The sequence below is a fragment of the Mus musculus genome, chromosome 11 (genome assembly GCF_000001635.26).
Source record: "Mus musculus strain C57BL/6J chromosome 11, GRCm38.p6 C57BL/6J".
Taxonomy (NCBI): Eukaryota; Metazoa; Chordata; class Mammalia; order Rodentia; family Muridae; genus Mus; species Mus musculus.
In genome coordinates, this window is record NC_000077.6 from 121,903,821 (window position 1) to 121,929,439 (window position 25,619).

Sequence of the window (25,619 nt, forward strand, 5' to 3'; positions counted from 1 at the left end):
CAGAAAGCAATTACAAAGCAGAGTACACTGAATGTTTTGAAGATGGTGTCTATTGTGATAAACATTCTTGTTGTCTTCTTAAACACACACCTTTACTGCAGTTTTTTTTAACTGCGGCAATCCGCCTGATTATTAATTTCCTTTTAATAAACCCTTTCTTTTCTCCCGCCTAAAAATGTAGCTTCTGAGAGCCACGGCCAACCACCTGTTACAGTTTCCAGCTCTTGTTAACCTTCACTGCTGAACCTAAGTGAACCAGCACTCGGGTTTAATGCTGTTTCAGCTTAGCCCATATCGACCTTCTCCGGTATGAATTTCCTTTATCCTTTAATTATTTTCTTCTATGGAGCTCCAAACCAGCAGTGTCTCTTTCAAATGTCTTCTGCCATTTCTCAGCCCTGCGTTGGTTTGCCAAATGTTGTGTCCGGCCAGCAGATCACAGGCCTGGGTTCTAGCCTGGAAAGGCATTTTAAAAACCTGGAAGAGAAGAAGGGCTAGGCTGTGTGAGATAAGGAAGGAACCAAGCAAGACAAGACTCTGCTCAAGGTTCAATTTTAATGTCAGCAAACACACTTTATAAAGAAAAGCGGAGGCCCATCCCTGGCCAAGCAAAGTTCCTTTGAAGTAGATAGGTCAACCTTTTAGTGGGAACTCGTGAAGATCTTAGTTCGGTGTTAACTCCAGAAGATTCTTGGAAGAGAACCGGTTTGGCCTCTGGCAGGTTGAGCCTCAGGCAGGTAGTGGCATATCAAAGGAGCAGCACAACAGGTGGCTCTGGTCACAGCCAGCCTTGCTAGGCCGGAAGGAGGTAACAAAAGCACATTTAAATGTTGGGAACTATAGGGGGTATAGGGGAAGGAGGGGGAGGGAAAGATCCCATGTCTGGCCAGAGTTCCTCCTATGCTCTGGGCAGGCAGACATGGGAGGGCTGCCAGACACTTTCCACTTGACTCCGGGTGGGCATCTAAGCCACTGACCCCAGTCGATGGGGGCGGGGGGTGGGGTGGAGGACAAGGGGCAGTCCCTAATACCAGGGGCCCTGAGGTGACAACCTCAGCCCAGGGATACAGGAGAGAGGGCAGAGGAAGAGAGGTCCCCATGCAGGTGAGAGTCCTTAGTTTGGGCCTTGACTGGAGCACAGGAAGGCTTTCCATTGGGAGATTAGAAACAGCTCATTAGAAGAAAGCCTATCAAATGGATGTATCTGGAAGACATCATCCCGAGTGAGGTAACCCAATTACAAAAGAAGTCACTTGATATGCACTCACTGATAAGTGGATATTAGCCCAGAAACTTAGAATACCCAAGAAACAATTTGTAAAACAGAAGAAAATCAAGAAGACGGAAGAACAAATTGTGGATACTTCATTCCTCCTTAGAATAGGGAACAAAATACCCATGAAAGGAGTTACAGTGACAAAGTTTGGAGCTAAGACAAAAGGATGGACCATCCAGGACTATCCCACCCGGGGATCCATCCCATAATCAGCCACCAAACCCAGACACTATTGCATATGCCAGCAAGATTTTGCTAAAGTGACCCTGATATAACTGTCTTGTATGAGGCTATGCCAGTGCCTGGCAAATACAGAAGTAGATGCTCAGTCATCTATTGGATGGAACACAGGGCCCCCAACAGAGAAGCTAGAGAAAGCACCCAAGGAGCTGAAGGGGGCTGCAACTCTATAGGTGGAACAATATAAACTAATCAGTACCCCCAGAGCTCGTGTCTCTAGCTGCATATGTAGCAGAAGATCGCCTAGTCGGCCATCATTGGGAAGAGAGGCCCCTTGGTCTTGCAAACTTTATATGCCCCAGTACAGGGGAATGCCAGGGCCAAGAAGTGGGAGCAGGGTGGGGGGAGGGTATAGGGAACTTTTAGGATAGCATTTGAAATGTAAATAAAGAAAATATCTAAAAAATAAAAAAAGAATTCAAAGATTAAGAGGGTATGCATTGTTTACATTCATAACGTTTCACTCTAGAATGTATTCTTTCATGTCTTCGAAGAGTATCGTGACGTACAAAGGCTTTACCACATTGATTACATTCATAGGGCTTCTCTCCTGTATGAATTATTTGATGTGTTCGGAGGCCACTCTTCTGAGCAAAGGCTTTACCACATTGATTACATTTGTAAGGTTTCTCTCCAGTGTGTTTTCTTTTATGTACTTGGAAAGAATTTTGAAATGCAAAGGCTTTGCCACATTGATTACATTTGTAAGGTTTCTCTCCAGTATGTTTTCTTTTATGTACTTTGAAAGAATTTTGAAATGCAAAGGCTTTGCCACATTGATTACATTTGTAAGGTTTCTCTCCAGTATGCTTTCTTTTATGTACTTGGAAATAATTTTGAAATGCAAAGGCTTTGCCACATTGATTACATTTGTAAGGTTTCTCTCCAGTATGAATTCTTTGATGTTTTAAGAGGTCACTGTTCTGAGCAAAGGCTTTGCCACATTGATTACATTCATAGGGCTTCTCTCCAGTATGAATTCTTTTATGTACTTGCAGAGTACTATGATATGCAAAGGCTTTACCACATTGATCACATTTGTAAGGTTTCTCTCCAGTATGTTTTCTTTTATGTACTTGGAAAGAATTTTGAAATGCAAAGGCTTTGCCACATTGGTTACATTTGTAAGGTTTCTCTCCAGTATGAAAATTTTGATGTTTTAAGAGATCACTGTTCTGAGCAAAGGCTTTGCCACATTGATTACATTCATAGGGCTTCTCTCCAGTATGTGTTCTTTTATGTATTTGGAGAATACTTTGTAGTGAATAGGCTTTATCACATTGATTGTATTTGTATTGCTTCTCTCCAGTATGTATTATTTTATGCATTTGGAGACTGCTGTGATGTACAAAGGCTTCACCATACTGAATGCCTTCATAGAGGTTCTCTCCATTACGAATTCTTTCATGCCTTGGAGGATAACTGTGATATGCAAAGGCTTTACCACAGTGAGTATTTCCAGGGGTTTTCTCTCCATTACAACTTCTTTCATGCCTGCAAAGATAATTGGCACATGTAAGAGCTTTGCACATTCACTAAACCAATGAATATTTTTATCTGGAGGAATCAATTTTGCAAGTTGGTCTAATTGTAAAGAGGAATCACATCTTAAGATTTTTATCACTTTGTTTACATTCATGGGTTCCCCTTCATTGTGGGTTATTTTGCATACCTGTAATAAATGATAAGAGTGTTATTACATGGCTCACATTTATAGCATCCTTTTTCTCTATGAGACTTTTCACAAAATTGAAGGGAAATGGAAGAGCTCAGCCCTTTACCACACAGTGTACTTTCATTAATTTCTTATACTGTTAAATACACTACATTTTCACACTATACTAGCAAAGTAGACCAGGACAGACAGAAATGAAATTCCACAGTCCTTGTACTCATAGGGATTACCTGCAGTGTGAGTTTATGAATATATACCCACTGTAGTTAGAAAAACAACTGATTATAAACTTGTATCACACTGAGAAAGTTTGCTCAAATGTGGACTACTACGGAGAGTTTAATTGTTCTGGGAGAGAGGGAAGGTTCTGTTTCATTCACTATCACTATGGTAACATGGATTGTATCCATTGTGATACAGGATATACCTATTAAAAACAGAATAGCAAATGAAAGATTTCTACATAGCTTTCACACAGTTTGTTTGTTCATATAGGAATTAGGGTTTTTCGTCAACAACGTTTTTTACTCTCATAAATTGCCCCTATCACTTAAAATTAGCAATGTTACTATATGTATAATCAGCTTTACTATGGAATATTTGCTTATTAGAAACATACACTTATCACCTAATATATATCTTTAGCAATATGTGAGTGGTATGAGACAAGATTGGCAGCTGTACAGAGTAGCTGGAATGTGGCTATGATTCATATGGTAATATAAGTTAAGGCATTGTTTCCTTGTCTTATCTTTCAAAGGCCTTGAAAACATAAATCAGACACCTGACATTGAGGTACATGGATTTGTGAGAGTTTAATAATAAATACAATTAAAGAAGTACATTTTTCTTTACAGTGTTACTTTTCTTGAAAAGTTCCAAGACACATTAACACTTCTTCAGAGGCATATTCATAACAACTTGCACATGAAAATTACCTTCCATGTCTCCTGGAACTTTTATAATGATCTTCAATATTACAGTCTTCCCAATTGTACCCTAAAATATAGTACCAGAAAATTTATCATATATTAGGCAAATTTAAGTTACTATCTTTATAAACCTGATTTATTTACCTTATTCTTCCCCATTCTCAATTGAAATTTCAGAAAAGCATCAATAAAAAAGAAATAGTTGTTCCTGATTTTAAGAAGTGAAGGAAAATTCACAGTCTTACCTACAGCATTGAGGTTCCTATAGATCTGCAACATCACATCTTTGTAGAGACTCTTCTGTGAAGGATTTAGCAAAGCCCATTCTTCTCGAGTAAAGTTCACATGCACATCATCATAGGTCAGTTCATCCTAAAATATTCCATACACGTGTAAAAATGAAACCATAATACCAACATCACTGTAAATGTATGCTTCGTTGACAATACATTTGTATGATTCTGGTGCTTCCCCCACTTATTTCATGACTAAATCATCTTAGAAAGAAACTGAGTAATAAGGTTCACTTCTGTCATTTCTTTGTTCTTTGAATAGTAGCCTTGCTAGAGAAATGCTAATTAACAGAGGGGGTGAGTAGTATTGAGCACACAACAGAGAAATTTTAAGAACAATTACTAACTCTAAAAAATGATGGGCAAACTGAGCACAGTAGTTCATGTCTTAATGGCAGCACTCAGGAGGCAGAGGCAGATATATCTCTGGTCTACCCAGGACAGCCAGAGGTACATATTAAGGCCCTGTCTCCCCTGTAATAAGCGAACAAATAAACAAGAAAGAGAGAAAGGACTCAGAGGTTTTTACTGGAGTTCCTACAAAGAATGACACATTCACTCCAATTCTCTATTCATCTTCTAGAATCCTGAAGTGTCCCAGTTTAATCTATAATAGTAGTGAAATCTTACTACTAAAGGGGATGCATCTTTGAACAGATACAAATGGACAGATGAAAATGTTGATTCTACATTGGACAGGAACTTGCTCACCAGTGAAGTACTCTTGCTGGTCTTCCAAATAATTGGGCTCAATTGCCAGTACTTATAAGGGCCTTCACAACTATCAATTACTCCAAGTTCAAGAATTCTGAACCCATCTTCTCACTACTATGGGAACCAGGCATACATGATGTGCATATTCATGCATACACACAAATACTCATATTCATTTAAAAAATGAAAACAAACACAACAGGTAGGAAGAATGTTATGTACCTGCAAACCAGTGACTCAGAAAGCTCAGGCAGTAAAGCTCAGGTAGTATTAATGTCATGAATACAGGCTGAAAACAGTATACTGAAAACAGTATAGCCTGTATTCATGACATTAATACTCTGCCAAATTTCAAAATTCACAACGTGGATGATTATCAACAAAACAGCATATGCTTGACATTTACAAAAACCTACATTCTAGCCCATCAGCCAATAATATAAAAACAAACAAACAAAAAAAAAAAAAACAAAGAAAATGCTAGGCATGTTGGCCCACATTTAATTCCAGCACTCTGGAGCCAGAGTCAGGTGGACTTTTAAATTTGAGGGTGCATGTTCTACACACCTACTTTCAGGACAGCTGGGGCTACACAAAGAGAAACATTGTCCTGAAAGACAAAAACAACAAAATTAAAATTATAAAATATAAAATAGGCTTGCAAAATAGCTTAGCACTGAATAACAATTCCTTCAACTTCATCTTATGTGATTTACGGATAGTCTATAATGGTGAAGGCAAGACAACATAAGAAGGAAGCTGGCTAATCAGGTCCAATCACAACACAGTAGGCACACACACACACACACACACACACACACACAGGAAATGGGTTGAGTCTATAGACACTCAAATTTCATCCCCAATAAGCAATCTAGAAAGTTTCCTCCTGAATTGGCCAGAGCCAGGCTGACTGCATTACAGGCTGCAAACTGACAGTTTGGGAGACTAGGTCTAAGTTGCTGTTTCATAGAATTGGAAAAGTCCAAACAAGTCAAATCTAGGAAAACCACCCTCACAGACAATCAGGAGCTTCCAGGAGCTGCACCTGTCATCAGGCCTGAGCCAAGCCTAAACCAAGAATACTTAGTCAGCATTGGTTATGGAAATTCCCCAAAATATCCCAGGATCTTAACCAATCCCAAAGACATCCATTCACCTGGAAACTGAGCCAACCAATCAGAATAAAGTTTACCTACTTGTTCCTGGAATTCCCCAAATTGTCTTTAAATTGAGCTTGCAAAGCTTAAGTGTCTTCCTCCATCCTAGTGAATGGTAAACCCCTGCATGATAGAATTCTACAGAATAAAGCGATTTTGTATACTACTTGAGTTGGGGGGTTCTTCCTTAAGTGATTCTTGGACCCTAACATTCTAAGCTCTCCCAAAGAAATCCACAAAAAGAAACAAGTGTTCAAAGACATCACCCTATCTGTGAGCTTTTTCACTCAAACAACTACATTCTGATCATGGTCATCCATGTTGAAATGTACACAGTTTAACTTCAATGACCCTAACAGTCTGCAGCAGCCCATGCATTCTTCAAATGTAGCAATGTCTCTTAGGACACTGTTTTTTTTTTTTTTTTTTTCCCAAGCTTTATTTATTTCATTCATATAAGTACACTGTAGCTGTCTTCAGAAACGCCAGAAGAGGGCATCAGATCTCATTACAGATGGTTGTGAGCCACCATGTGGTTGCTGAGAATTGAACTCAGGACCTCTGAAAGAGTAAGCAGCCAGTTCTCTGAACTGTTGAGGCATCTCTCCATGCACTCTTCTGACATTCTTGATTGTTACATCTTGTAAAATCAAAAGTCAAGTTATTATATTACATACAAAAGCACAGAATGCCCCTTCCATTTCCAATAGAGAGGAATGTGTACATAGTGAGGGAAGTGTGGACCAAGGGAGGATACGCAGCAGGACAAACACCACACCATGTAACTCTATCTCAGACACAAGGGGCCTCAGTTTCAAAAGGCATAGACCGACCTATCCATGAAACTTCTCATACATCTCTGTTTAGTTACTTGCACTCTTTATATGCAGCTCTCCATGGCGGGTGTCTCATAGCTTAGGTATCTCAACATCTTGTGGTCTCAAAATGCAACTCAGGCTTCATTCTCTCAGGTTCATTCAATGCACTCTCACAGTTTCCTCCCTCACTGGGGCTCTTACTCTGGCAAACATAGATGGCTGGAACAGTGCTGAACAGAAACCACAAGGGAAGAATTCATGACCTTACATTTTACATCTTTCTTATTACCAGAACTTTGGTGCTCCTTTTAAGTTTGAACGGACTCCGCCATGCTTGGACCACAGTTGTAGCAGGTTTTCTATGAAGCTCCTTCCAGGGAGAAGGAATCACTTTGCCTACTTATCCCCCCACCTCACCTCCCTTTCCATTCATTGAAGGCTTAGCAGGAGGGTGTGTTTTCCTTAGGACACCTTCCTGGCTTTCAATCCTGAATTCAGGCCTCTGTCTCAGCATTTGGCTGCCATTTGAAACTACCCAATGTTGCTTTTCTCTACAAGCCACAGACTGCATTTATTTCTGCCCAACTTCTTCTTGTTGTTGTTGTTGTTGTTTTCCTCATTGTAGTCCTGAGTGAGTTACTGGAAATAATCATCCAACAGATTCAATATCTTTTAATTCTGCCTTACTCAATTTGTAAGAACATGGGAAGAATAAGAAAGATTTGGGGTCAAATTACCACACAAATCACCTCTAGTTAAATTTTTCATGCAGCCCATTTTCAACTGAAATCCTATGACCTCAACTTCTGTCAGCATTACTTGCAATACTCCAATCTTCCAGATGATACAACAACACCCAATTAAGCTCTAAGTACAGCTTTCTATGCTGTTTGCCATCTCAAGTCCTGATCTGTCCCACATTCCTCCAAAGAAGAACATGTGCAGTTTCTGTCCAGCAACAAAATTACTTTATGTGCTTTTTTTTTTCTTTTCTTTTCTAGGTTCTGACTTCCTACTCTGCTACTTTGATTGAATCCTCTAACCAAAAGCATCTCAGGTAATGAACAGGTTCACTTGTTTGGTTCTGTCAGATCATACTCCATCATTTTGGGAGCTTAGGATAGAACCTCAAGCTTCAAGAAAATAAGGCAAAAACCATGGATGAACATTGTTTCCTGCCTTGCCCTCTTGCTTGGTCACTGTCTCATGCTCAGTTAGCTCTCTTATGTAGTCCAGGCCCACTAGTTTAGGGATCCTGCCACCCTCAATGGAAGAGCCTTCCTTCCCACGTCAACTATCATACAACACAATCTCTCACAGACACAGCATCCTGCCATTTTAATGAGGGCATTTTAATGAGAGATGACTGCAGGCTCCAAAATGTTGACAACTTAAGCTAATTAGGACACACAGACAATAATATATCAGAAAGGTTTAAAAAGCCAAATCTAATGTGTTAACCATATCAATCACTTAAGTATCAAAACCCTAAAAATTGCTGATTGCATCAACTGGAAAACACAGTTGCCAAAAATGAGGAGAGGCAAGCCTTCAAGATCAAGAAGAGGAAACTAAAACTGTTTCCCAACGATCAAAAACTCAAGAAACTCATAGTAAATTTTCAGAAGACAAAAATAGGTAAAGGTCTACTATTTTCCAGAGAAACAATATAATTAGATAATAGTGAATAAAATCACACAATGTAGATAGCTCTCTTATGTAGCCCAGGCCCACTAGCTTAGGGATCCTGCCACCCTCAATGGATGAGCCTTCCTTCCCACGTCAATCATCACACAACACAATCTCTCACAGACATAGCATCCAGCCATTTTATTGAGGGCATTTTAATGAGAGATGACTGTAGGCTTCAAAATGTACTTTTAAAAATGAAGTACAAGACTATAATAAAAAAATTAAGAAATTACAGGCCAATACTCTTCCTGTATATTCTGTTTCTCCTCTTTGCCAATAAAACAAAATAGATTAAAAGTGGCAAAAACCTGGTCAATTGGACATAAAGGCTGCCTAAGGAATGGGAAGAATTTTTTTTACCAAAATTCACATATTATAGAGGCCTAATATGCAAAATATATAACAACCTCAAGAAACTAGACTATCCAAAACAAAAAGTTCAATTTATAATGTGGTATAGATGTAAACAGAGAATTCTCAACAGAGAAGTCTCAAAAAGCTGAGAAATACCTAATGAAATCATTGCCATCTTAGCCATGAGGGGAATGCAAATCAAAATTACTTTGAGCATCTATCTTGTAGATGTCAGAAGGGTTAAGATCAATAATACAAGTGACAGCTCATGCTGGCAAGAATGTGGAGAGAGGGGAACAAACCCCAACTCCTTATGGAGTACAAACTAATACCATCACTATAGAAATCAGTATTTCCTCAGAATTGTGGTTCCTCAGAACACTGAGAATCCATCTACCCAAAACTCAGCTATACTGCTCTTGGGAATCTATCCAAAAGGTGCTCCTCCCTACCTCAGGGACATTTGCTCAACTAGGTTCATAGCATATTTATTCATCCTAGCCAGAAACTGGAAACAACTAAGAGGTACCTCAACTGTAGAATGGATAAACAAAAGATGTGGTCCATTTATAAAACGGAGTATCACTCAACTCTTTAAAACAAACAAACAAAAACCCAACATCGTGAATTTACAGCCAAGTGAATGCAACTTAAAACAAACAAAGAAACAAAAAAATACAGCCGGGTGTGGTGGCGAACACCTTTAATCTCAGTGCTTGAGGGGAAGAGGCAGGCAGATTTTTGAGTTTGAGGCCAGACTGGTCTACAGACTGAGTTTCAGGACAGCCAGTGCTATAGCTGTTTACAGAGAAAACCTGTCTCGAAAAAAACAAAAACAACAAACAAACAAAACAAAAACTAAAAGAAAAAACACCCTAACTGAAGTAACCCACACCCAGAATGACAAACATGACATGCATTTACTTATAAGTGGATATTACCTATTAGGTAAACAATAATCAAGCTGTGTACTCCACGAACTCAGAAAGGCTAGGTAGAGAATAGCTATAGGAGGAAGCACAGATCTCCTTCTAAAGGGGAAATAGAGTAGTTTCTGTGAGTAGACTGAGGTTTGATTGGAACAGGAGTGGTGGGGATCAGTTGGGGTAATTCAGGGTTAAAGTACAATGCAGGGAGAAACAGCTGGAATGGGGTTATTTGGGGGTTTGTGTAAAAACCCAGTACAATAGCAACTTCCAGGATGCTATAGGGTGACCTTAATGAAGACTCTAAGTAATGGAGAATATGAAGTCTGAACTGAACATCCTTTGAGGCCAGCCAGAGCTTCAGTATTGGAAATGGGTTACATTTGATTGAGCTGTTGGCTAAGGTGGTCCCTTGGAGATCCTTAAATAATCCATGCTTATGCTAGGACAAAACTGACAGCAAGGCTCCATCAATAAGGACAAATTCCACACAGTTCACTGAATACAGAAATCAAGCTGGTGCAGGCTTAGAGCCTTCACCCCTATGTTCTATTCTCTTTGAAGAGAGAAGGCATTCTACAGGCTACAGAAAGAGAAACCTTACACAAAAACACACACACACACACACACACACAGTACAAGATGTTCTGGGGCATGAAGGTAATGAGTGGCCAACCAATGTTTGGTTTAACTTGAGACCCTTGACATGAGAGGGAACCTATGACTAACACTGACTGGATATCTAGGAGCCTTACAGAGACTTAAATGGCAAGCATAGAGACAGCATGGGTCTGTGCCAACTCCTCTGCTGATACGTTATGGTTGTTAGCTTGGTGTTTTTGTGGGACTCCTAACAGTGGGAGCAGGTGTAACTCTGATTCTTTTTTTTTTTTTTAAAGAGGAAATTCATCATTTATTTCTAAAATTGATGTCATTTATCTACAAAAATTAGACACAATTCTCTAAAAACATCAAATTTTTTCTGTTTTGTAAGCATTTGTTAAGTTCATGGGGTTTTTTTTTTGTTTTTTTGGGGGGGGCTGCATAGCAAAATCTATTTTTTATATACTTTTTATTTGGTATTAATTTTATTTATATTTCCAATGCTATCCCAAAAGTCCCCCACACGCTCCCCCACCCACTCCAACTTCTTGGCCCTGTCGTTCCCCTGTACTGAGGCATATAAAGTTTGCAAAACCAATGGGCCTCTCTTTCCAGTGATGGCCGACTAGGCTATCTTCTGATACATATGCAGCTACAGACACGAGCTGGGGGAGGGGGGGGTACTGGTTAGTTCACATTGTTGTTCCACCTATAGGGTTGCAGATCCCCCAGCTCCTTGGGTACTTTCTCTAGCTCCTTCATTGGGGGCCCTGTGATCCATCCAATAGCTGACTGTGAGTATCCATTTCTGTGCTTGCCAGGCCCCGGCATAGTCTCACAAGAGACAGCTACATCTGGGTCCTTTCAGCAAAATCTTGCTAGTGTATGCAATGGTGTCAGCGTTTGGAGGCTAATTATAGGATGGATCTCCAGGTATGGCAGTCACTAGATGGACCATCCTTTCGTCTCAGCTCCAAACTTTGTCTCTATAACTCCTTCCACGGGTGTTTTGTTCCCAATTCTAAGAAGGGGCAAAGTATCCACACTTTGGTCTTCCTTCTTCTTGAGTTTCATGTGTTTCGAAATTTGTATCTTATATCTTGGGTATTCTAAGTTTCCGGGCTAATATCCACTTATCAGTGAGTATATATCATGTGTGTTCTTTTGTGATTGGGTTACCTCACTTAGGATGATACCCTCCAGGTCCATTCATTTGCCTAGGAATTTCATAAATTCATTCTTTTTAATAGCTGAGTAGTACTCCATAGTGTAAATGTACCACATTTTCTGTATCCATTCCTCTGTTGAGGGGCATCTGGGTTCTTTCCAGCTTCTGGCTATTATAAATAAGGCTGCTATGAACATAGTGGAGCATGTGTCCTTCTTACCGGTTGGAACATCTTCTGGATATATGGCCAGGAGAGGTATTGCTGGACCTCCGGTACTACTATGCTCAATTTCCCAGACTGATTTCCAGAGTGGTTGTACAAGCTTGCAATCCCACCAACAATGGGGGAGTGTTCCTCTTTCTCCACATCCACACCAGCATCTGCTGTCACCTAAACTTTTGATCTTAGCCATTCTGACTCGGTGTGAGGTGGAATCTCAGGGTTGTTTTGATTTGCATTTCCCTGATGATTAAGGATGCTGAACATTTTTTCAGATGCTTCTCAGCCATTCGGTATTCCTCAGGTGAGAATTCTTTGTTTAGCTCTGTACCCCATTTTTAATGGGGTTATTTGATTTTCTGGAGTCTACCTTCTTGAGTTCTTTATATATACTGGATATTAGTCCCCTATCTGATTTAGGATAGGTAAAGATCCTTTCCCAATCTGTTGGTGGTCTTTTTGTCTTATTGACAGTGTCTTTTTGCCTTACAGAAGCTTTGCAATTTTATGAGGTCCCATTTGTCAATTCTCAATCTTACAGCACAAGCCATTGCTGTTCTATTCAGGAATTTTTCCCCTGTGCCCATATCTTCGAGGCTTTTCCCCACTTCTCCTCTATAAGTTTCAGTGTCTCTGGTTTTATGTGGAGTTCCTTAATCCACTTAGATTTGACCTTAGTACAAGGAGATAGGAATGGATCAATTTGCATTCTTCTATAGGATAACCGCCAGTTGTGCCAGCACCATTTGTTGAAAATGCTGTCTTTTTTCCACTGGATGGTTTTAGCTCCCTTGTCAAAGATCAAGTGACCATAGGTGTGTGGGTTCATTTCTGGGTCTTCAATTCTATTCCATTGGTCTACTTGTTTGTCGCTATACCAGTACCATGCAGTTTTTATCACAATTGCTCTGTAGTACAGCTTGAGGTCAGGCATGGTGACTCCACCAGAGGTTCTTTGATCATTGAAAAGAGTTTTTACTATCCTAGGTTTTTTGTTATTCCAGATGAATTTTCAGATTGCCCTTTCTAATTCGTTAAAGAATTGAGATGGAATTTTGATGGGGATTGCATTGAATCTGTAGATTGCTTTTGGAAAGATAGCCATTTTTACTATATTGATCCTGCCAATCCATGAGCATGAGAGATCTTTCCATCTTCTGAGATCTTCTTTAATTTCTTTCTTCAGAGATTTGAAGTTCTTATCATACAGATCTTTTGCTTCCTCAGTTAGAGTCACACCAAGGTATTTTATATTTTTTGTGACTATTGTGAAGGGTGTTGTTTCCCTAATTTCTTTCTCAGCCTGTTTATCCTTTGTGTAGAGAAAGGCCACTGACTTGTTTGAGTTAATTTTATATCCAGCTACTTCATTGAACCTGTTTATCAGGTTTAGGAGTTCTCTGGTGGAATTTTTAGGGTCACTTATATATACTATCATATCATCTGTAAAAAGTGATATTTTGACTTCTTCCTTTCCAATTTGTATCCCCTTGATCTCCTCTTGTTGTCAAATTGCTCTGGCTAGGACTTCAAGTACAATGTTGAATAGGTAGGGAGAAAGTGGGCAGCCTTGTCTAGTCCCTGATTTTAGTGGGATTGCTTCCAATTTCTCACCATTTACTTTGATGTTGGCTACTGGTTTGCTGTAGATTGCTTTTATCATGTTTAGGTATGGGCCTTGAATTCCTGATCTTTCCAAGACTTTTATCATGAATAGGTGTTGGATCTTGAAAAATGCTTTCTCAGCATCTTAACGAGATGATCATGTGGTTTTTGTCTTTGAGTTTGTTTATATAATAGATTACATTGATGGATTTCCCTATATTAAACCATCCCTGCATCCCTGCAATGAAACCTACTTGGTCAGGATGGATGATTTTTGTGATGTGTTCTTGGATTCAGTAGGATTGGATCTTGGGAAGAGGAGGACAGGTGAAATAGGAGAGTGGGGGGAAGCTGGGAAGAGTGTAGGGAGGAAAAACAGTGCTCAGGATATATTGAATGAGAGAGAATCTATCTTCGAATAAATATTAATTCAATACTGCTTAAATGAAAATGCAAAAATATATAAGCAATAATGAACAAAGAAAAGCAAAATAGTGAAGACAGGGACAGTAGGATTGTGACAGATACAGCTTTTGTTCTGTTTTTGTAGATAGTGACCATCACAAAGGAGTGTAAAAATATCATCTTGGAGGCTCAATTCCTCCTGATCATCTAGACCTAGTCCTGGAAGCTTCTAACCTCTATACAATCTTATCTAGGTCTAAAATGTTTTGGGCATCTGAGACTTAACTGCTGAATAAAATTACCCTTTCTTTTTCTTTCTGAACTTTGGCTGGCTGGGCAACTCAGTTGTTCTGACTCAAACTCTTCTTCATGCTAACAGATTCAAACTGGTTTCTTTCACTTCTGACTGAATTGCTGTGCTTGGCCTCAAATGAACTCTAGCAATCTGTTCTCATCTTCTGGCACAGTCTCATTCTCTGGCTCATTCTTTCTTCACCTGTGTCTAGCTTGTTTTCTCTTTAGCCTGTCTCTGTTAAACTCTCCAGGTAAAACTGCTCCTCCTCTCACCCTCTCAGCTGCTTCCTCTTATGTTGCCTCTCTTCCCTCTCTCTTGAGAGTTGGGCATATCCTATTTTGTCAGATCTTTCTCTAGTTCATCATTTTGTCAGCCACTCAATTAGACATTGCTTTCAAACATGAGTGCTTCCTTCTAAAACTATTTTCATCGTTTGGCTGCAAACATGTGTACTAAGGGCTGAGTCACACCACAAATAGAAACAGCTTACCTCCCCCATCCCACCCCCACCCCCACCCCCAAGTAAACTGGATATTCCCTGGGTTAACACGGTGATCAAATACCCTGCAACACAGGAGTTCATGATAAGCTCATCTTGGGCCCAATCTATTTCTGTGAAATCAGAAGTTTTGCTCTCAGCAATGTGAAATATATATCACGTAGGAAACAAAAGCAGTCATTTTCTTGTTTCAGTTTTCACTAGTTTGAAATATGAAATCACAATGTTTCTTATTTTATTCCAAAAGCAAACTCTTGATTGTTGTCAAGAAAAGCCAATGTCTACATATCTTTTCAATAAAATAAATGTGTGATACTGTACAAATTTGCTGCATTAACTATATTATACATTAAGAATAAATACACCAAGGTATTTGTTAAATGTTTAAACACATTCTCCAAAGCAAAAATGAAAGTGTTATCATCTAACTTACTTAATGCAGAGAAAATAGAGATGAATCAGTTATTTAAGGCTATTACATGTCCAATTGTAATTTATCATCAGTATTTAAATTCAAACAAAACAGTTAGTCTGTTTCTTAAATTCATTTTTACTTTTTCATGCAGTATGACTCACAGGCAGAAAGCTTTCATACCATCCAAATGAAGCCACTTTCTGCATTTTTACAGTGTACTATAATACCACATTTGCTTCCCATCTATAACAACTCTTGCTACAGAAAGCTTGATAGTTCATTCCTCTTCTCCATATAATGTGCTAACTAAACATTAGTAAAATCCTTTTATTAATTGAAGGAGATTGCTTCAGCTAGATTCTGTGCTTTCTGCCATTCTGTAGGGAGTTGGCAGGAATTTGACATTGAACAAGGACATGGAAGTAGGCTCAGAATAGAATAGTTACGTTTGGGCTAATACAAAGCTCCAGGTAATCTCAGCCAAGGAATGTGTGGCATTCCTTTTATCTTGGTCGCACTGATAAACCCCTTAAAACTATGATTCCTGGACTTTGTTTATTAGCTTGTGTATTCCTTGACCCAAAACAGACCTTATTATTGGCATGTACTTAAAATAGTATAAAAGCAGGCTTGAGGAAAATAGACCTGCTTCAGCCTCAGCACTGGCTGGAGTCATGTTATAGTGATGTCTAACTGTCTTCTTCTTTTCAATCCTCTCTCCCTCCCTTGAGATCCTGTTGACTGACTGAGCTGAATGGTCACCCTTTATTTTCCCCTGCTACCTGCATATAGACAAGATGGTTTCAAGTCCTCATATCCATATGACTATAAGAGTGCACGAAAGATTAAAATTATATGGGAAAAATAAATGGGTCAATAATGCTAAAGCTGTAATTACATGCCGTTTTTGACCAATACAGCACTGACTGTGACAGTCTTTACAAAAACTCAATCCTTTAACCTTTGCTATTATCTTCATTCCTTTAGCACAATGTCACCTTAAGGCACCTAGCTTGTCCTCAACAAATGAACACTGAGGTAATTTAGGCTAATTTAGGTAATTTAGGTATTTAGGTTACCATAATACAACTGCAATGAACATGAGAATTCTGGTTCTTCCCTAAACTAATTTCAAGTGTCATAGAAACTATACTGAGAAGATTGAAGACTGCTGGGATCCATGGCAACTCTGTCATTTTTATGAGAACTCAGTAGAAAGGGGTTGCTTGGTAGTAGGTATTATGTGCAAATGTATCAGAATACATACATTAACTATGTAAAATTTTATGTCAACTATAACACAACATGGTCTTAACTAATTTTAATTGACATCTACGAAAAATCCCAACCTACTGCTTTCAGAGTTTATTTCTAATACACAACCCTGTATCACATTCATATTCATTATTCAATTCTGGACAATGTCTTATTTTCACTTTTTGTTTTCTCAATTAAGTTATACTTAGTGAGATATCATTTATATAACCCTTACAATGTATTCTGTGTCCCTAAAGTCTATGCTAAAGTCCTCTTTCTATAGCTTTGTACTTTATTTCACATCATTTTCAGTTTCACATACTTACAATTGTAAAAAACACCATTATAGGGAAGTTTTCAAAAATAAAAGGGATGTTGAGTAGGTTTAATTTGCACCATAAATTCAAAACAATCTAAAGAAACCTCCTAACAGGAAAGCTGATTCCAAAGCTATCTGCATTGAAAAAAAAAAAAAAACCCTCAGAATTGTTATTAGGATTATGAAGAAATAGTACACCTTTCAGCACAATGTAAATTCCATCCATACTTATCACAGAGCTACAATAATCAAAAGCTCAATAACATTCGAGAAAAAATAATGAGATGTAGAGAAAAAAGCCAAGAACATAAGCCCCAAATTATAGTCAAGCTTCAATCAAAAGACCTAAAGAAACTCAGCCAGAAAAAATGTGAACATGACCAATATTACCCATGACTGCATATGTATACAAATGGAATAAACACAGACTTCACAACTCCCACAGAAATAATTCAAAGTGACCCCTAACTGGTACATTTCTGATCCCCCCAGCTACTACTGGTCCCACTTCCAGAGGCCCCAGAGCTCTCTCTGTATGGACATCATCAGAAAGGTGGGCTAGAGCTCTGCTGAACCTAATGCCCCGTTGTGCTCTTGAACAAACACAGCCCTATTGAGCCCACACACAAACCAAGGTTGAAGAATAATTTTAATGTCTGCTTCCTGCCACCTGGATTATAGCATATGATGTAGAATCTGCCCTACCCACCTGCACACCACCATGCATGCACATTTAAGAAACCTTTGCATCTCCGAAACTCCTTTTGGACCATGGATCTGAATTTCCCTGAATCACTCCATTCATTTTGACTGGTGATAGTGGAAAGGTAAAATGATTTTAATCAGATTTTGCTGAAGGATGATCCCCATAACCTCATCTCTACCAGTTTATAAACTGTTTGTAAAATCTATCACACAAAACTGAATTTGCAATGCAATGTTCAGAACTTCTAGAAACCAGATTTTCAGTGTTGGAATCTGTCTTCTGTACACCAAAAGCAATGCTTGTATGTTCACATGGAGCAGTGATATTATAAGTAACACAGCTTCCTATGGCCAGAGCTGCAGAGCCTGCTCCCCTCCAGGGAATCCACACTCAGGCTGGCTCAGAGACCAAGGCTCTTTGCCCAGGTCACCACATGTACCAAAAGAAAGACAGTCTGGTTCCCAGTCAATCACTGTCCAATCAGACTGGACTACGATTGCTTAGCCAACCTGTTCTTCCTGGTGGCTGCCACAATCACAATGGGATGGCTTGTGATCTCCCTCACAGCTCTTTGATGAACTGCATCAGAGTTCAGAGAATATGGAAAGAACCTCCAAGCTACCTCCCAATGCTGCTCCTCCTGATTGCTAGGCTGCCAAGAGGACAGTAGCGGCTCTCCTACTGGAGGATTAGAGATTAAATCACTCAGACAGCACAGGTCTTCCCAGCTCTGCCCTTCCACCCCACCCAGAGCCATAGTATGGTAAATTTGTACTTTAGTAGAATCTTCTACTCTCACAGGTGTGGAGAGCTCTTGATGACGCTTCTAAGAAAATGGCCAGAATATTTGACACTGAGCTAGGACAAGGAAGTAAGCTCTGAGGAATGTGTTCCTCACATCTTGTCATATCTTGATCATCTTGATAAGACCCTGAATACAGTGAGCAAGGGAACTTCCTTTACATCTTTTTTCTTCCTTAACGATGATATTTATGCTTTAAAACTGACCCTATTCTTCTATGTGCCCAGGCAGTCAAGGTGGGTCAGGGTCTGTTGGCAGATTTCTTAGCCTGATGAGGCATGGAAATCTGAGGTACTCCTGAGGTTCAAGGGAGGTACCTTTGAATAAGAACAGATATTCTGTGTATATTTCAGGAACCTGTTTCTGTGAGCTTGTGGCTTTGCTTTGAATGATACTGTGGGGTATAAAAACACTACTAAAAATAATCTCAAGGCTCTGGTTGCTGCTGGCTGCTGCAGCAACAGTATTAACCAGCAGACCTCCAAATTAAAACTCTTCTTTTTACACCTTCTTTCTGCCTTTCCTATCTTATTGATTGATTGATTGATTGATTGATTGATTTTTGGTTTTTCGAGACAGGGTTTCCTCGTATAGCCCTTGCTGTCCTGGATCTCACTGTGTAGACCAGGCTGGCCCCAACTCAAAGATCTGCCTGCCTCTGCCTCCCGAGTGCTGGGACTAAAGGCGGGTGCCACCACGCCCAGCTGCTTTTCCTATCTTTAATCCTTGCTCTTGGTATCAGACTCATGCTGGGGAGTGCAGTACAAGGAAAGAGAGTAGATTCAAAAATCTCTTTCTTCTCCATTCTTGTTACTCTCCTATCTGGTGTTAGGGGGTGAAACGGGTGTGGGGGAGACAGGGGTCGGGGGGGAGGTGGAGCGTGGGTGCTGTTGGGGAAGGGTTTAAGGGCAGGGGAAAAGCAGCAAAGACCAGCTTCATTGATTAAGGCTAAAAGAGGAGCCAGGCTAGGGTGGATTTTGCATTCCACATATGCCGCCACCCTTCAGTCTCTTTTAGGTTCAGGTTGAGGTTATGTTTTGAACAACTTAAATACAGACTGGAGGCTGCAAGTCTAGCCACTAAGACACATGGAAAATTTACACAGCAAGCACATTCCCAGGATCATTTCTTAAATACACAGTGCCTAACACAGCAGGTTAGTGACAGTGTCCTAAGTGGAAGGTTCCAGATGATGAAAACACTGGAAAAGGAAAAGGTAGAAAGTAAAAAAGCTGGGGTGGGGAGGACTTACACAAACTATGGCTCATGCTAAGTAAGCTTCTAAAGAATACCATCTTGTACACATTGACATGAGGGAAAGGAAGGAGATGGGAGACATCTATGAAGTCAGGAGAAAGATGAAGAAACTATGAAGTCAGCAGAAGCATCATACAATGGGACACACTCAGGAGAAGTCTAATTAAACAGTGCTGCACATGGGCAACTCAGTGTTTCTCAAAAACATTTCTGACCAAGTCTCTCATGGCCTTGGGAATGATAACCACAGCCCCGTAGGGTGGGAAGAGTCTTGTTCTCAGAATCTGATTCAAACCCTCCCAAAGGCCCTAGCCCTCTCCCAAGCACATTCCTGGTTTTAGAAAAGGCCCTGGTTTTATCTCTATACCCAGGGCCTCAGGGTAAGCTCCCAAGGAGCCAGGTGAGTAGGCCCCAGGCTGTGACTGGCTCTGCCAAGCATGTTCCTGGGTTTCAGAAGGAGCTATGTCATGCTCCAGATAGGGGGACCTCAGGGAAATTACAGCTTGATCAGGCCAGCACTCAATAATACAACAGTATTTTCTTTTCTTTTCTTTTCTTTTCTTTTCTTTTCTTTTCTTTTCTTTTCTCCCTTTTCACATGGTTGTCACTAAGTGTCATCTTGCCCATGTGGCAGAACTATGCTTTTTTCAAGAAGAAAACTGAACGTTTATGGCACTAGGCCTTACTGTAGATTGTGATCCTGTAATGCCCCATTGAGCAGCTGGTTAGAGGCCTGCTCTTTGATATGGAGACGGGCCTAGTGGCTGGTTGTAAATCAAGTAGTTTTCTTTATTATGGTTTGGAGCCATATTTCTGGGCAATCCTGGTAAACAAGCATGTGTATCCTAGCAACCTAAACTCTAACTGCCCTGGTTAGCACATCTTACCTGTGGGGTTACTTATCTGTGGGATGTTTTACATGCAGTCCACCTTCAGATAAATTCTACTTGGAGTGCCTTACTATCTCCTAAGCTTTAGTAAATCCTTTACATCATGAATCCTGCACTTTTACATCACAGCTTGATATTGGATTGCTACCCAGCACATGAGATGTCTTTTACAACCTCCACAAAATTAACTCCAAATGGATTGTCCACCTTAAAGTCAAATGCTAAGAACAGAACTTGTAGAAAGTAGGACTCTCTTGAAAGGAAATAAAACTTGAGACCTGTGATTCATGTAATGTATGTCAAATAGCCCAAAGAGTTGTTTGTGAGCTTTGAAACCTGGGGCTGAGAACATAGCACAACAGACCAGGACATGCCCTGGCCCCGTCGCCTCCCTATGTCCCACCCCTCTGACCTAAGTTAAATGTTAACAGGCTGCTGATGTTTAAATGGACCAATCATGTGAAACCGCGCCAATTCCTCCCCCAGCCCCTATAAAAACCCCTAGTTTCCAAGCCTCGTGGTCGAATCCACTGTCTCCTGTGTGAGATACGTTTGGACTCAGAGCTCCGCCATTAAAATACCTCGTGTTGTGTTGTTACATCAAGGTGTTGTGTTCTATTCGTGATTCTTGGGTGGGTTTCCCCACTAAGTTCTTTCACTCTGAGTTTGGGATCATGCCAAAGATCTTTCTACACACAGGCCAAATGCTCTGCACAGATGTAGCCCCCACAGTGAAGTTATTCAGAGGCTACAGGTGGGTCCTGCGAGTGGCTTCCTCGGGGGACCTCACACGTGGCCGCCGATTTCCACTAAGTCACGGGAAAGACCCACCACACCGCTGCTCAGACCCCTGCTTCTCCCCATTGTTGGCAGTGATCATGTGCTCACCATGTCGCAACTTCGGAGCTTGCCTAAGCACAGTCCACAGCATCCAGCCGCAGAACAAGGAGCACAGCACACAGGCCCATTCAAGCCTCTCAGCGACTAATTGAAATTCGCGCCAAGGCATCCGGAAAAACCCGCCTTCCCTTCTGACTGGCAGGTCAGCCTAAAGGCTCTGATTGGCCAATAAGTCTTGAGTGACTCGAGCACCTCCCTTAAAGGTACTCTGTGTAGAGGTTCTCCGCCCTAGCTTCAAGTCCAGTGCCTGACCTTTTCCAGATCTACAGGGATTTGCATTTCCATAGTACTGGTACGGTTCCTCCAATAGCCTACTCATCTGTCTTCCCGCACAGCCTCAGGGAGACCCCACCACTCCACCTGCCACTGCTCAGCCGCTTGCTCCTCCCCTATGTGGGCAGTGACCCTGTGCTCACCAGGTCCTGACTTCAGCCCCAGGTTCCCTCACTCACTAGGCTGTTTGCCTTCTCCCTCCTGGAATTAAGGTAGGGAGCTTGCATAGCCCATTACTCAACTTGCAGTGGAGTTATCAATCTGTCCCACCAGCGGAAGGGTGCCCAGGATATTAACAATTAAAGAGAGATTTTGGTTAACTATAGTTTATAGAAATGAATAGGCTTATTAATTTCTGGTTTGCTATGTTCATAGTGTAATTTATTTTTGCTTACATCTTTAACAATCAGTTGAGAAGGATGCAGTTGTGACATGGGCCAGCCCCAGCGTGAGGTGTTTCTTCTTTCTTGTCGGTTCTTCTTGAGGCAGCTGAGGGGTAAGAGCATAGGAGGAGGAAAAGACTTTGTCTTACCAAAAATTGAGGGTTGCTGTATAAATAAAAGTTTACCTATTTAAGTCTCAGTTACTATGCAGCTGTAGCTGACCTGCCTTCTGTGATCCTCTGAGGTCAGAAACTGCAGTTTCTGGCACTCAGCACCTCATCCTAAAACAGCAAGAGATTGAGTAAAGGATTAATTGCTAGACCCTTTCCCCTATCCTCCAGATGCCACTTGCTTTCAGGATAGGAGGATGTTTGGAGCAATAAACTTCTACTGAGCCAGGAGAAGAGAATAACAGTCACAGAAAAAAAAAAACTTTTACATAAGCAAATATGCATAACCTGACATATTCATATTCAGCTTCATTCATGCTCATTTATTCATTTTCATTCAAAGCAAACTGGGCCTAGCTTTCATGTATTCTCACAGTTACATACTTACAACCTCATATCCAGACATTCTCACAATTACATACTAACACACACATCCATACTTACATATGCATATGGAACATAAGACCAAGCATGGTTGCAGAAAGAACTCACACATTCTAGATGGAAAAAAAAATGCACTCCAATCTATATTACATAGAGAAAGAAAAAGCTTCTACCTTCTTAATGCTAAATGAATTAACCATGTTTGTAAGAAAAAAAAACCTTTGTTTCTTTTAATAAGACTAAGCCTGCCTTGTCCTTACCATGGGGCCTATTCTGTCCCATGGTAAGGAGAAGCCTGCCTTCTCCTTTTGCTCTCTGTGACATCTACTTTTTTCCTCTTTCCCTCTGCATTCTACACATTGCTCTCTGAGTAGTTTATGTTACCTATAATTTCTAACCTACTCCACTCTGCATTCTCCTTCTAAAAACTCCTCAGCTCAGTTCTTCTCTCAGCTCAGTTCTCTCACCTCCATTCCTCTCACCCCCGACCCCCAGTTTTGTCTCTTCTCTTTGTCCTCAGCCCTTAAACATCATTCATAATACATGGTCACATGTTAAAAAGTTCATCGAAAGTTCACCAGAAAATCAAATCATAAATTGAAATAGAATGTTACAACAGAGGATGTTTGCATGCATATCCATTAGGAGTGATTATCAACCTAAACAGCCATCACTTGTCTCAGCTCCACAGGTTCACAGAAGGCTTAAAACCATAACTAAGTTATAAGTGATTTTGTATAGATAAATCCAATCAATATTTTATCTTCTGTCCTAGCACCTATAATAAATTGTAGTTGTTTTTCCTTGGGACAAACATCACTTTCACGTTTTCTAAGAACTATACAAAGTTTCACTTTGAAATCTTAAAAAATTTACTTAAGAGAACATGTTCTGTCATCCACTGTGTTCAGCTGTGCTTCCGTCCATGTCCCAGCAGCAGGTTGCTCCGAGTGTAGGAACTTATGCCATATTTTTCTTTAATTATATTCTTTATATATTTTCTGAAGATGAGAAGGTGGAATGTTTCATGTTTGGAATGCTTATTTGCAAAAGGACTCTGTTCTTACATATTAAATGGTATGGATAAAGAGAAAAGAGCACCTACTTAATATTTATCAATTAAGTGTCTTAATATATACTCGGCTACTCACACTCTCATTAGTTATAGATAAAAAATGAAAAGATTTTAGTTTTGTCTAGAGTAGAAAAATGTGAACCAACATATTTAATTTAGTATTGGTTGCAGTGCTGATAACAACCATCATATATTTTTTAAATTTTACAACAAAGAGAATTATGTGACTTTTACTATTATAAAGGATGCCTCATGTAAAAGAAATTACCTTATCCTACCTAAAATTTTGAGCCCTAACAGTACATTTAAGCTCTTTTTTTCTGTTTGTCAGTAAATAGCTAGTAGGCAAGCCTAAGTTATTGAGAACCTAAATCATTAAACACCATCAAACAGAAAAAAATGCTTAATTATACTTCACATTATGCATTGGGCAGTTTATAGTTATATGGTATAATGCATAATGACATTAATAAATCATAAATTATAAAAATGATTCTGCTTCTTCTAAAAGAAGAAATGAACAACAGTAAGCTTTGGGACAATGATTGAGGGAAAAGGCCATTGAACACAACCACATAGACAACTGTAAGTTAGATGACCATGGAGACAGAAATGGAAAGAAAACAGCCTAAGAAAAAGCTCAGGGTAGGAACAAATCACTTTTAATGTTAAAAAGTGAAGAGAAACAAACAAGACTATCTTTTTTAAGGGTTACCAATTGACAGGAACAACAATGTCTAAATTGTACTTCAGATTATACACCACAACAGCGTCCTGCATGTATGTAGGCTATCTGCACCGAGTTACATTATAACATGATCTAATTTCCACATGAGAAAGTGACCTTTACTGGTTTTCCATAGTACAATAAAACAAGTAAAATGCTATTGTATAAATACTAATGTCATTAAATGAATATGTGTTCTCCAGAAAGAGACACACATTAAAGACAGAACTTAGAGCAGGTCAGTGCTTTGAAAGAGGGTTGGAGTCCTTCCCTGTCAGTGGCTCAATGCAGCTCACCACCTGCTATTTACTAGCTTGGAAATAGCAGCAGACAGGACAATGGTCAGCAAGATTCAGCAAATCATGAAGGATATTTTCAGTTTGTAATATGAATTTAGGTACCCAGAGGCCTAAAAAGACACAACCTCATAGATAGGTAAGGAGTACATGGACTTGTGAAAAAGCCCATGAATTCAAGAAGATAAAAATTTGTAAATACAGGACTGGAGAGATAGTTCAGCAGTTAAGAGCACTGACGGCTCTTCCAGAAGTCCTGAGTTCAATTCGAGCAACCACATTGTGTTTCAAAACCATCTGTAATGGGACCTGATACCCTATTCTGGTGTGTGTCTGAAGACAGCTTCAGTGTACTCATATAAATAAAATAAATAAATGATATTAAAAATTTAAAAATTGTAAACACAATTTATACTTAAAAATGCAAGCTTATACAGAATAGTGAAATATTCAAATAAGAATATCACAGACAGAAAAGCCAGAGGAACCACTCAGCTAACGATGTAAGACTTTCCATTAAAATCATATACTGTACTGAAAGTCAATTGATTTCTGTCTTTGAATCATGGGAACCATAACCCTTTTGGTGTACGAAGCTTAGGTACATGTCTAAGATGCAATTTTCAGGTCATTATATTTGCCTTGTGATGTTATTTACATAGAAAGCATACTAGCTCCTTTCACTCAACTGTAAATCCTATAGAGGTCTTCATCATTCCTTTTCTGTACTGTGATTATATGTGAAGTCTCCTCATTTATCTTAAATTTTGCTATGTTTGTTATGCACTACTTTTTTTCACTTAAGCTTGAGAAAGTCAGTTGGCTGGGACTAGGGAAGTGCAGAGTGTGTGCAAACCTGGGGTCCTGTTGATGAGCTGTTCTATGCAGCA

At 39.8% G+C, this 25,619-nt stretch overlaps 1 protein-coding gene and 1 pseudogene across 1 annotated transcript; both read right to left on the bottom strand.

The window, feature by feature from the left end:
* Positions 1-1,924: 1,924 nt before the first annotated feature.
* LOC115487748 lies at positions 1,925-2,759 on the bottom strand (annotated as a pseudogene).
* Positions 2,760-2,790: 31 nt separating this feature from the next.
* Gm9631 (predicted gene 9631) lies at positions 2,791-21,508 on the bottom strand. Its single transcript, XM_006534634.2, has 3 exons — positions 21,410-21,508; positions 4,369-4,495; positions 2,791-3,010 (listed from the first exon to the last, which is right to left on the bottom strand). Exons 1-3 carry the CDS (start codon positions 21,410-21,412, stop codon positions 2,832-2,834), a joined length of 309 nt encoding a protein of 102 aa, XP_006534697.1. The 5' UTR covers positions 21,413-21,508; the 3' UTR covers positions 2,791-2,831.
* Between the last annotated feature and the right edge of the window lie 4,111 nt (positions 21,509-25,619).

Coding starts and splice junctions, on each gene's coding strand:
- Gm9631 (XM_006534634.2), bottom strand. Junction 3,011..4,368: donor TAGGAACCTCAATGCTGTAG/GTAAGACTGTGA, acceptor TTATCTTTGCAG/GCATGAAAGAAGTTGTAATG.